This window comes from Lissotriton vulgaris, chromosome 3_1 (genome assembly GCF_964263255.1).
Source record: "Lissotriton vulgaris chromosome 3_1, aLisVul1.2, whole genome shotgun sequence".
NCBI classification, from domain to species: domain Eukaryota; kingdom Metazoa; phylum Chordata; class Amphibia; order Caudata; family Salamandridae; genus Lissotriton; species Lissotriton vulgaris.
In genome coordinates this window covers 1,409,782,334-1,409,795,941 of record NC_141689.1, presented here as the reverse complement: position 1 = coordinate 1,409,795,941, position 13,608 = coordinate 1,409,782,334, and the positions used below count along the sequence as shown (strand labels likewise).

Genomic DNA, 13,608 nt, shown 5'->3' with positions numbered 1-13,608 from the left:
GCTTCGATGTATGCTATGCGGAGAAGAATGCGTGTTAGACACCTGCCTTGCACTACCATCAGCAGTACCAATGGATATCGATACTTTGCTAAGTCCTGTAACGGCTCACGCATCGTGTTGTCCCCAGCGGCTACCAATCCTGATGACGGTATTCGTTGAGACTCCTGTGCTACGACTAGGTGGCGGCAGTGGAGCGATACATGAAAGCAACACCACCCAGGTACGGCCTTCTGTGAGCATTGCTGATCCAAACATCGATGATAGCAATCATTCTCACACCTGCCAAGTTACAGCATTATCGAACTTGGTCGAACTGTCACCTGAATATGTAGACCTATTCTTTAAGAGCCTGTCTGATATGATGTTCTCCCCTGAACAACAACAATGAATTTTTGGAAAAGCATTCCGGCGCACAGCGTTCCCATGAACTCTGAATTTGGCCTTCAGTTTTGATCAACAAAAACTACTAAAAAGCGTTTGGAACTCTATTCCCCCGTTCACCATGAAAATTTTAGAAAATTGAACATTTTTCAAAATATTTTCCTTTTTTTTCCTGGCACGAATACCTTTGCTTAACCCCTTCCATGCTGGTGACGAACCCCAGCCGTCATGCACTACGGTGCTCGTGTGCTGATGACGGCTGGGGTTCGTCATGGCCCGCCCCTGTTCGTTTGTTTACCGCACGGGGGCGGAAACCGGCCAGCAGGGAAGGGGTTAAAGTAGAACTATTCATAAAGAACAGAACTTCTATTTTTAGTAACTCTAGAGACAAAATAACTTTTTCTCAGCCTCTAGCACATTTTACAGCAAATACATTTATATGTGATTTAATAGTCTCGCCCTTCTTTTCTGTACTGAGAGACATTTCATGTGTAATTTTTTCGCAAAATCGTTCAACTGATTACATATGCTATTAGTTTTTTAATGATTTCTATGCTTAAAGACGTACAGTACCTATATTTTCATGTCTTTCCAATAAGCCATTTCAAATGCTATATGTATTTTGGGGTGGGAAGTATTACACGCACATCTTAGTGCTTTAGTTTTTAGTAATTTGATGGACATAAATTCGTGGAGTAGGTGTCGTGTTTCATCTAGGACCCCGTTCAATATTGTGACCTTATGCCCCAATACGGCTATAATCAATCCATATCCCTATAATGGCATAAACGATCAGAGCCATATTTCAGAAACTCGTCTCTGCAGCTCATTACAGTATATGACACAGCAGAAGCCACTATCTTAGATTCCTAGATTACACACCGAGTTCTTTCAACAGATAAAACCCCCAGCAACCTGGGAAAGCCCCGCTTGCTATGTTTTGATTAGTAATAGAACTCTAATGAGCACTGTAAGAACGACCGGTTCTTAGTGACATCTTTATTGACGTCTTATGTCCAAAAACTTACATCAAACAAGGCACCTTCCAGGTATAAATAATACCAACGTTGCCTTAAGCAAACACAGCGGTGGTGGTGAATATAGGAGCAGAACAGCTGTCCCTTACAGAGCCCAGCAGATGCGAGAAGCCCACGGACGCTGCCCCTCCTCCTCCTTGACGCGCTGAGAAAGACGCTGTCTTTTCTCCTGCCGAGAAAATCCAGCTCCGGCGTTTCCAGCCTACCCTTGCGGGTAACTGGGATATCGAGTCCTGAGAGGAGATACAAGACCTCCAACATTCTATTCCAGAGGTACAGTGTTGACTAAACCCTTAGAGAGAATTCTTGAAGCAAACCCTTGGCAAACCAACTTAACTTAAACTGCTACTTACTTACTCCCTCCCAAGTATTAGGCTTAGGTCAGGTACACTGGGGTAGGCGTAGTTAGAAGCACCAGTTGAGGACGTTAGCTAAATGTATATATGAATGTATATATTTTATTCATTTTAACTATCGTATGGCTAAGAAACCATATCAATGCTTTTACAGTATTATTTCGCAATCCTCCTTTTATTGTACGCACTTTTTATAATAACAAGTCTTGCAATTGTGGCAATTCATTTCTCTTGCATGAGAAGAAAGACTGTTCAATAAATAATACCTTTTTATTGAAAACGCCCGTCTCTCTATTCTCTGCATCCTGGTGAAAGTAATTCTTGCACAACTGACTGAGTGAAATAGCTGTCATGTTTCACACGACTCTAGAGATTGACTCTTATTCTAAGGAGCAAAGTTGTCATGTTTATGCGGTTGTTGGAAAACTGAATCCCTTCTTGTCTGAGCCAGGGAAGCTGATCACTTCCTATTCAGTCAAGAAAGTTTCCACTGACCTCTGAGCTAGTTGGTATAAACCCAATTAAGTCTAACATAGTCAGTAGAGACCTGGAAGACCTCACTTCTACGTCTACACTGCTGTTTGTTATTCCAATGCGCAGGGCCTATAGGGAAAATAGGCACTACACTACAAGGTAAGGCGAAGCACAAGAAGTCGAAGAAGCGTCGTCGCTCTTCGCCTAGCCTGGCGCACGACACGGCTGAGGATGTGGGTGTTACCACCCCGCGGCTCCAGCGGAGCCTAAGCAGTTGCCGATGGCCTACCCACCCTTTCCGGGTCCATCAGGGAGTCCAGCCGAGTTGCAGGAATACCTGTCAGCCATGGCCTGAGTCTTTGGGCCGTCGGCCCCGTCTAAACGCCTTTGGGTCCCACGGGTCCGACTGGGGGTCCTCGCTCTTTTGCGTTGTCGCCTCCGGCCCGACGTTGTGGACATCTCCGGTCTCGACGCCGAGACATCACCATGGATCCATGCATGGATCCCAGCCGATGTCGGTTGGCCTCGTACAACCGTCATCGACGGTGCCGCCGGTGGCGTCGGCCGGCTCCCCGGCCGGCTCCCCGGCCGACGATGTCATCGGCTTCCACCCCGACGAAGAGACGGTGCCGGACCAGTATCCATCGACGCCGATTCTAATGCTGTTAGGGAACTTCTATCCCTTTCTACATCGGCCTCCCTCTTTTCCGCCTGCCCCGCAGGTTGGGGAGGGTGGGGAGGGGTCTGGGACGCTCTCGCAGCCCAGTGCGAGTTAGACTCGAACTGGGAAGAGGATTTGGAGGATGCAGGTGACTTGGATTTTACTCCAGAACCTGGCACACTGTCTCCTTCTACCGTGGCTACGGAGGAAGGTGGTACATATTCTGACATATTCTGTGGTGTTGCATAGAGCAGCCGAGGCTCTCCACCTCAAGCTACCTACAGTGGCCATCAGGACTAACCTCCTGACAGAAGTGCTCCGGCCAGCGTCTTTATCTGTGTAGCCGGCGCTGCCCTTTATTGATGCACTTTCAGACGTTGTTTTGGGCACCTGGTCCAGGCCCAACACAGGGGCTCCTGTGGATAAGAACGTGGCACAACGCCATCGCCCAGCCCCGAGCGACCCCATTTTCCTCTCCCAACACCCAACCCCTGAGAGCTTGGTCGTCCAAGCTCTTCGTCCCCAAGTGCATTCCCTTCCACACCACCGTATAGGGAATCCAAGGAACTGGAACAGTTTGGAAAGACAGTTTTTACTTCCGCCAGTTCAGGGCTGCAGTCTGTGAACACTGCATGCCTCTTGGGCCATTATTCCCATTCTGTGTGGGACACTGTTGCGCAGGGGCTGCCTCAGTGTCCGGAGGAGGTCCGGGCAGTGCTCTCCCAAGGTATTGCTGAGGAGAGAGACGCATCCAAGTTTACAATTCGTTGAGGCCTTGACACCGCCGATTCGCTGGGCAGGGCAATTTCCACGACAGTGGTGCTACGCCGCCATGCCTGGCTGAGGACAACTGGCTTTTTAGAGGCTGTCCAGAGCACTCTGATGGACATGCCCTTTGATGGCACTCGCCTTTTTGGCAACAAGGCGTTTTAAAGACGCACGGGCTACAGCCAAGTCCTTAGGCCTTTCAGCTATGCACAGTCCTTCCGCTTCTGCTTTTCGCTCCTTTTGTGGCCAAGGAAGGGGCGCCCAAACATGTTTGTTTCAGAGCCACAGGGCTGCGCAGCAACAGCTTCAGCGCAGTAGCGGATGTGGGACCCACGGGTCAGTCCACCACCTCCCCTGCCACCACTGCCTCCAAACCTTCCTACTCCGGTGTTTCAGGCCCACCAATCGCAAGTGGGTGGCAAGATACGCCATCCCTCCCCCACTGGCACACCATCACCTTGGACAGGTGGGTTTTGCAGATAGTCCAAAGGGGTTACTCCATCCCTTTCGAGACTACCCCTCCAGCCATGCTGCCACAGTGCCACCGCATGTCGGAGGATCACTTGACACTTATCCAGCAGGAAGTTACGGCGAGCTTGGCCAACGGGGCCATCGAGCGCGTTCCGATGCCAGAAGTAAGTTGTGGTTGTTACTACCACTACTTCTTGGTTCCAAAGAAGGACAAGGGCTTGCATCCCACCTTAGACCTTCAGAACGTCAATCGCTTCCTCTGGAAGGAGAAGTTCAAGATGTTCACTCTTGCTCATGTCTTTTCTGCCCTAGATTCGCAAGACTGGATGGTGGTTTTGGACTTGCAGGATGCTTATTTTCATATCCCCGTCCTGCCAGCCCACTGGCGTTACCTACGGTTCACGGTAGGCCATGAGCACTTTCAGTTTACCGTGCTCCCCTTTGGCCTTACCAGCGCCCCTCGGGTGTTCACAAAAGTTATGGCAGTGGTCGCGGCTCATCTACGTAGATCAGGGGTTTCAGTCCCCCCCATCTCGACGACTGGTTGTTGAAGGCGGGCGCGCCCAGGCAGTCGTCTCCCTCCTCTAGACTACGGCAGACCTCCTGCATTTGCTGGGGTTCTCCCATCAACCTGCCGAAGTCGCACCTGGTTCCCTCTCATATGCTTCTCTTTATTGGAGCGGTTCTGGACACAGAGTCAGGATGACCTTGAGGCTGCTGGGCCTCATGGCCTCCTGCATCCTGCTGACCAATCATGCCAGATGGCATATGCCGGCTCTGCAGTGGGACCTGAAGTTTCCGTGGGCGCGGCATCTAGGGGACCTGTCAGAGTACGGAGGGCACTGCGCAACAGTTGCAGTGGTGGCTCACGAACCGGCATTGGGTCAGCGGCAGCCACTCTCCCTTCCCCAACCGGAGCACACAGTGGTGACGGATGAGTCTCTCCTGGTATGGGGCAGCCACATGGGAGAGGCGGAGATCAGAGGCCACTGGTCTCCGGCGGGCACTGGGCGATCCTACTTGCACTAAAAGCATTCCTTCCCTCTGTCAAGGGGAGAGTAGTGCAGATGTTCATAGACAACACCACCGCCATGTGGTATAGCAAGGCGGGGTGGGGTCATGGACCCTCTGTCAGGAGGCCTGCGTCTCTGGACATGGCTGGAACGTCAAGGCATTTCCTTGACAGTTCAACATTTGGCAGGTTCTTTGAATGCCAGGGCGGACGAACTCAACTGCAGGTGCATGATGGATCACGAATGCGTCTTCACTCGGAGGTGGCGCAAGGTCTCTTTCAACAATGGGGAGAGCCTTGATTAGATCTATTCACCACTATAGAGAATGTGCAATGTCATCACTTCTGTACGTTGGAATTTCCAAATCTGCACTCAGCTCAGCGAAATAGAGCTGCGGTCTATTGTATGCCTTTCCGCCTATGCCACTTCTACCAAGAGTGCTGACGAAGATAAGGCGCGACCGGGTCCAAGTCATTCTTGTGGCCCCAGACTGGGCTCGAAGAGTTTGGTATCTCAAGCTACTCAGTATGAGCATGGATCCCCCGATCCGACTGCCTGTTCAGGAGGATCTTCTGTGGCAGCAGCAGGGGACGGTCCACCACCCGAACCTGCCCAGCCTCCACCTCGATGCGTGGAGATTGTGCAGCGACAGTTGATTCTTTTTGACTTTCCTCCTGAAGTCTGTGATATCATTCTGGAAGCCAGGCGTCCCTCCACTAAATTGGTATACGCCTGCAGGTGGAACAAATTTGTGGCATGATGTACAGCAAAGGGTGTGGATCCCCTTTCTGCCCCTCCTTCAGAACTCCTTTTGTTCATTCTTTCTCTGGCCCAGCAGGGCTCTGCTCTGGGCACTATTAAGGGCTACCTTTTTGCAATGTCAGCCTTTCTCAGGCTCCCTGAACAGCCCTCTTTGTTCAAGTCTCCTGTTGTAAATAGATATCTCAAAGGCATTACTCACCTTTTCCCTCTTATTCAGTTTGTGATGCCGCAGTGGGACTTGAATCTGGTTCTTACTTATTTTATGTGGGCTCCTTTTGAGCCACTTCACAACTGTCTTCTTCGTTTATTAACTTTGAAGACTGCTTTCCCGGTTGCCATCACCTCTTCTAGGCGCGTGAGTGAGCTCCAGGCGCTTTCCTGTAAGCCTCCTTTTCTGTCGGTTCATCCGGATAAGGTTGTGCTTCGCACTCATCCTTCCTTCTTGCCAAAGGTTGTCACTGCCTTTCACTTTGGGCAAACTATCACTTTGCCCACTTTCTTTCCGCCTTCGCACCCTTCCAGAGAGGAAGAGAATCTCCACCGTCTGGACGCAAAACGTGCACTCTAATTTTACCTGAATCGCACACAACAGTTCCGGGTGGATGACCAGCTCTTTGTTTGCTAGGTAGGCTTCAAGAAAGGCCGGGCTGTACACAAGAGGACTATCTCCCGCTGGGTCATCTTGTGTATATAGGCCTGTTACTCTCTAGCTAAAAAGGAACCTCCGGTGGGGTTGCACCCCCATTCTACCTGGGCGACAGCAGCTACTACCTCATTGGAACATGGTGTCCCCCTGCAAGACATCTGTCAGGCAGCCATGTGGGCCTCGCAGCACAGTTTTACTGAGCATTATTGCCTTGACAGTCAAGTCCGGAGAGACGGCTACTTTGGCCGTTCTGTTCTCCATGACTTTCTGGTGTGATCTTTGTCCGCAGACCCACCACCGGGGTTGGTATTGCTGGGGTATCTATTCTAAGGTAAGGAATCTATCACTAACGTGTTTCCTTCAGATGAACAAGTTACTTACCTTCGTTAACAATATGTTGCGAATCGTCCTCAGGATCGGTTTGTAGAAAGGTAAGCCCACCTCTAAATCTAGCCAACACCTGGAAAGCCTTTATGGCACAGTGTTGACAGGATTAAGTGAGGGGAAAATTTAGGAAGGATCAAGGAAGGAAAGGATGGGGACAGCAGGAAGGGAGATCTGTAAGACACAAGCAGAACACAGGCATAAGACAAAATCCCTATACTGCAAATGAATCAATTATATAATTGTGGCTATGAGGGTTCCTACCTGTAAAAGAAAAGATAAAGCCTTGTGGATGTGTAGAAGCAACGTAGGGTTGGATATGAGGTAACTATAGAAAATAGAACATATAGGAACATAAATAGTCTATAAGAACATGTACACAGTGTCTGATACAACTCAACCTATTTTCCTTATGCACCTACCTATTCCCTGTTAATACAAAAAGTCAACAATTCCAGTTACACATATATGTACATATGATTCGTGATACCCTTTCTACACACAGTAATGCATTTCCAGACAAGGCTCCTCTGGAAGGTCGTTAGATGGTATGTACATATGATTCGTGATACCCTTTCTACACACAGTAATGCATTTCCAGACAAGGCTCCTCTGGAAGGTCTTTAGATGGTATCATCAACTAATACTTCTTAGTTGAGTTCCAGGACAGTTCGTATTTACAAGCAACTAATAATTCACCACAAAAAAGGAGTAACTATCCCAAGTTCGATAGCTACACAAGACAACCCGCCGTTGGCCGAAAATACCAACCGGGTCAAATCCCACACATGATCCAAAAGTACGAGAACAAGTAAGCAAGGTCTCCGCAAAGGGAATCAACAATAAGGGCGTGTAAGAGACAAGCTGCCGCTGAGCTCGAACCTCCCAGCGTCGCAGCACCACACTCTTACCGCACCCGATCACCAGAACTCCTGGGACAAGAACAGCGTCAGGTCCGGAATCACCGACACCGCTCCCCGGCCGCTGTTCGCCCTTTGAACAGTCTCGCGGGAGCGCGATGCGCCGCGAAGGATGCCGGGAGCGGTAGTTCTTTCCCGGAGGATGCCGGGAATTGTAGTTCGCGGCTTCCGCGATCATAACACAATATATCTGTAAGTTACATTAGTTAGTGATAGATTCCTTACCACCCCACCCATCCTCCCCGTTCTGCGAACTGATTTCTAGGGTTAAGGTCATCCCTTTCAGGGCCCTAGTTTTAATGCACCAGTGGTCAGTATCTTGCATGGCTCTGCGTTCCTGGCTTGGAAAGTAGTGTACAGAACAGACGTCGGCGCGCCTGGGTGCGTCGACGTAGCTCCAGCGACGTCATCTCAGCGAATAAGACGTACGTGGAGCCGCTCGACGATGCCTACCGACGTGCACGGGTACTGCTGACACAAACTTTCCGGATCCAGTCTGATGCCTGGGGGTAATTCTAAGGTAAGGAATCTATCCCTAACTAATTTTTCTCAGATATATCATTACCGAAGGTAAGTAACTTGTTTATTAATATTTTAACATCCTGTTCTATACATAAGCCTAGCTCCTATTACCAGTCTCTTTTCCTTTCCGTTTCTCATCCTAGAAAACACAGTGCTGATAAACATGCTTTTAGGCACTACAGTTTTGGTGGAATGCAAAAAAGCATGACTTGCACATCTAGGAAATAATACAAAAGTTGGCAATAAGGACAAAGTAGTAGCAAAGGAAAATTGGAGTCAGTCTACTAATGGCTTTTAACATTGCCACTGAGAGGTAGTTGCAGTGCCAGGGTATTTTACTATAGGTTTTTCAAACTTCAAAAAGTTTATACAAAGGGTAGGAAGGAACTTGTAACTGTCTGAGCTCTCCCCATCTTCCATGGAGCTGCTCCTAAGGCTACATTGGTGACCCAGTATCATGCCTGTTACAGATCTGTATGGTTGTGGTATCACTTCTTTCTGTATTAACTGTTGGGGTGCCTGTCAAACTTTTGATTTGAGTGCCCCAATATTGTCGTCTTTACCTCTGCCAATGTGGTTTTACAGTAAAAAGATGTGTTTATAGTTCATATGTGGATTTTCTAGCAGCTAAGCTATGCCTGTGTATGGAGGTAATGAGCTGTGTGGATGAAGTATCGTGAAATGAGTTAATCAGAAATTGTCTCACAGATTTGGTCTGGGGGGCAGATGCAATCTCCTCTTTTGCTAAAATGGAGTATGTATTAATTTTCTTTGTCTTACTTCTGTCCATAGGGCATGTGAAGAGCTCGTGAAAATCCTTGGTTTTGATTGGGTGGTTATGTTCATGGAAGAACACCTCCACTCAACCACTGTCACTGCAGCCATGAGGATTCTTGTTGTGCTGCTGAGTAACCAATCAATACTCGCCAGGTTTAAAGAAGGGCTGAGTGGTGGCGGCTGGCTTGATCAGACCGATTCAGTCCTAACCAATAAGATTGGAACTGTGCTAGGTACTTCTTTTATTCTTCTTTGAATATAGCAATGCACATGGTCATCTGTATAGTTATGAGCCTTTCCAAGGGCTCTAGTCCAGTGATGGACACTAATCTTGGCAGACCATTTGTTTTCTGTTAGTTTAAATGCAATAGATAAATGTATCAACTCTGATGACCGTATAGTATTTGAAGCATACAGGTGGGGTACGACCACAGGTTACTTTTGCATTTGTTTTAGTTGAAATCCATATGTGATCTTAAAGATGAACATGAAGCTTCAAGAATTCTTTCATAGCTGGAAGGTTTACTTTCTTCATGCAAGTGAAAGAGCTTTATAAAGGATTGGAACAACAAGAAACGTATAAAAAGCGAGAAGCCGACATTAGAAAAAACAATAGCATTTCTAGAGGTAAAACCTAGCTCTTAAAAAAAAGAAAGCAGAATAAACATCTCTGGTAGGTAAGCAGGGCGATGGAGCTTTCAAAGTGCACGGAAGTGTGAAAAATGTCGAACCTCGGGTAGTGAAGCACTGCAACTCAGAACACTGAAGCATCCTAGATGAATCAGGGTAAAACAAGGGGAGCTGTGGTGCGAGAGAACTTGATTAACTCCATTTCCTGGGACATCTGAGCGTCTCTGAACTTGTACCTATATGGCAGCCACAATGGACTGACCAATTACTTCTTGGCAAGGAGAGAATTCTCTCACCTCAGAGGAAGGTTTTCAGTGGTAAGGAAGAGGTTTCAGATATCATGTAAATGGAAATCTCTAGTGTCAAACAGAGGGTGAGACTTTACCAAGAGCTAACTGATGAACATGTATAACCGCATGAGTGAAAGATTGGCTTGCAGTCGCTGCCTTGTGTGTGAAAAGCGTAAGCAGAGAACTCACAAAGCAAGGTGAAGACACGGTAGCAGAGTAAATAGTGTGAGGCATGTACGGACAATAATGTGAGGCATTCATACTCCATAGCATGAGGTAAAAAATTGACCTAAAGAGTTTAAATAACTCTCAATGCTTTCTGTCACAGCAAAATATGATGCTTTGTCCGGCATTTGATCTTTTATAGTTCACATGCTTGCATTATTGAAGTCAAGTGAAGTAGTGTGGCTCACTGGTTAGAGGCGGCAGACCCGAGAGCAGAGGACGGCCCGGGACCAGGGTTCGATTCCCGGCGCGGCAGGTTTCTGGACCAGGGTCAGCGGACTCGATAATTCTCTCGCCTCGGTGCCCACTCTGATCAGTGATCACACTCGGCAACTCTGGGCATTAGCTTGCCTCATCTTCACTAACGGCCCCACCAGACCGCCGGGGATGCCTGGCCTCACCCTGGAGATACCCATTAAGGGACCATCTCTCAGGGAAGCCAGGAAGGGTTTCGCAGCGGTCGAAGCGCCTTGGGACCCTACGGGTAAGTAGTGCGCTATATAAATGCCAATGCCAATACATTATTCTCCGTCATCAGGATTGTGATCCTTGATATTCAATGCTAACACAGCAGAATACATTTACAGCAAAATGATGTTGAAAAAGCCGTAGATTACATGGAGCCAAGGTAAAAAGGCTCAGACCTCATACCTTCCTCAGAAGCTCAAACTACCAGATATTCTATTGCATGTGTACTAGACGACAGGAAATCCTCTCTACTCTGCTCTCACCTATAAACTTCTTAGTGATTGGTTGCCTCTCCATCTGCAGGAGGGAAGCAGTTTGTGCCCATTCCTGTGCCTGGGAGACTGAACCCTGGGTGCACTTTCTTTATGGCTGACAAATCTTGTCACTCCAGGTCTCTCTTCAGAAAGAGGACCCCCACATGAAATGCATCTACTGTTTATAAACCTGTGCGTATTCACAAGGACTCCAGTATTTGTACCACATTTAGAGCTATATCCCTCAATGGTAGGGACAGTTGTATGGAGAGTTGCACTCTTTGTGCCTTGAAGTCCGATTCCACAGACAGCAGGTCTCTGAAATGCGTCTCATACTACATACTGGTGAGGCTAAAAAGCTCAAATTAAATCTTGAGGAATATGTCACAGGCTCCTCTTCAGAGAGACTCAAGATCATCTGTGCCTACCACTGAGGTGCTGGTTCTGTTGTTACTTCATCTAGGGTATTCATATCAATCAAGTTATTACAACTTTAGGGTCTTCACTTCACACCATGTCAACAATGGATCAGTTGGCAACGGTAAACACTGTTCATTGTCGGTATAAACGACCAGTGATCTGCAAATGTCACCTCATCATCCATAGCTAGCCTTCTGTCAACAACCCCATAGATGAAGAACCTCCTGTTGACAACAAAGACACCTTCGTTGACGGTAAAGAGCATCCCATTTAATGATGAAAACCTCTCATCGACTGCAAAATCCACTTAATCAACGTCAGCTGTCCTATCAATAAGTAATTGTTCTTTGATAACTCTATCAAATATTACTTTGTCAACAACATCATTAACTTCCACATTGACAAAACCTGTCTTTGCTCAGCCGCAAAGTCTTAGTTCAATGACTATTCCATTATTTCCAATAGCCTCTCCAGTGGGAAAACACTCCAGAGCTACGACTTCAAATTTTAGCTACCCTTTCATCGTCATTTCCAAGTGATGTTGAATTCACAGTTTAGGTACCAGGCCAGTGAAGGTGATGACAGACAGGTTTGTTTATTCTGATGACGGCATATATTCTCATGCTGGTTCCCAGGCAATGGGTCCCCATGACTTGGATATACATTATGTACCTGGTGATTTGGAGAAAGTCTATGAGTACAAATGCCTTCCCAATATGACAGACGGGACCCTCATGAGGAATCAACAGCTTTCCCACAAGTTCCTATCAAATTCTTGGATTCTATGAAACCGCGAATGCAGAATTTCTGTAGTAAGTTACCTCTAATAAAACATGCTATATCCCCTCAGCTACTTCCTTTAGCTATTACTCCTCTACCAGTTCCACTTCGAAAATCTCCCCATGTAGACCCAGCATCATTGCCTCCAATGCTAGTAAAAAAAAATGATGACCAGTGAAGTAATTCATACCAGAACGTAGACCTTAAGACATTGGCAGAACATAGCCTCAGATGAAGGCTGAGGAAAGATATTGTGCAGCAAGACTCTTAATTGGATGACTATATTCAGGCATCAAGGTTAGAACATGCTAGGGACACTTTGTCCTGCAGCATGCATCTCTTTCACAACCTGATTGATCAGCAATCTCAAAAAATCAATCTCCCAATATCATCCTTTGAGAAAATCTTTTTTTCTTTTATAAAGACTATTCACAGTGATGCATAAAAAATCTTCCTATCTTGGAACTTCTTTTAGAGGAGGGATACTTGTGTATGTGAAATCCGCCAGCAGGTTGCACCTTTGTAGTCCATTTCAAAAAGAAATCTAAGGCTCCTGGTTCAACACCAGCATGCCTCCTAAATCAAACTAAAATGCACTCTGTAATATCAGTTGCAGCTCAAGGACGTTCCCATAATTTAGGCCAACTGTTTTCCTGATTGTGAAGGCAAATGACTGGAACCAATCTGGAAAATAATTGGTTTTTATTTCGCCGCAACATCTGTCCAGATAGCAGATACAACTGCTATTTTGTCAAGGTATAATAGGCAGCTATAAGCACAACGTTGCCATCCTTTTGGAAAAGGTCCAAAGCTATACTTGGGTAGAGCATATTTTCCTTATCGGTGCCTCTCTGGTGTTCACAAATACTGGTTTTGCAACTGACAGGCACTATCTTAGGAAACAGTGACTGGCTTCAAAGTACTTCCTTCTGGCCAGAGGGCCATTCTAGAGTGTGAGATAGGTCCGTTAATGGCAACACTTGTTCGGAAACCATAAGGGTGATGCCTTTCAAAACCATTCTCCAGCATTGGATCTTTCATAGATTCACATGCATAATTATACCCTGTCATCAGACTGGGGATTTCTGTTGTTTAATAGAACAATAAACATTGTTAAAATGGCCATAGGTGTGAGACCTGTGCTTGTTTAGTAGTCATTTCACATTGAAAAGTACCCAAACTTTAGCCAGTCAGGAGACTGCACCACCACTCTCTTCTTCCCTAGAGACCACTGTAGATCATCTTTTTTACTGTAATGTGTGAGGGAGTACCTGGAGAGAGTTCTGCTCTAGCTTTTGATTTCTTTACATTTCCTCAGGAAGTATTTTCACCTTCCATGCACGTTACCCTAGACCATGTTTTTTCCTCT

General features: G+C 46.9%; 1 protein-coding gene across 4 annotated transcripts in view; it reads left to right on the top strand.

Annotated features, from left to right (window-relative positions):
• Positions 1-13,608, top strand: part of WDFY3 (WD repeat and FYVE domain containing 3) — a 2,050,643-nt gene that overhangs the window by 1,116,999 nt on the left and 920,036 nt on the right. For all 4 annotated transcript variants that reach the window (XM_086961876.1, XM_086961875.1, XM_086961873.1 and 1 more), the window contains one exon: positions 9,188-9,405. In XM_086961876.1, the coding sequence (XP_086818002.1) occupies positions 9,188-9,405 (218 nt within the window). The remainder of the gene's footprint in view (positions 1-9,187; positions 9,406-13,608) is intronic.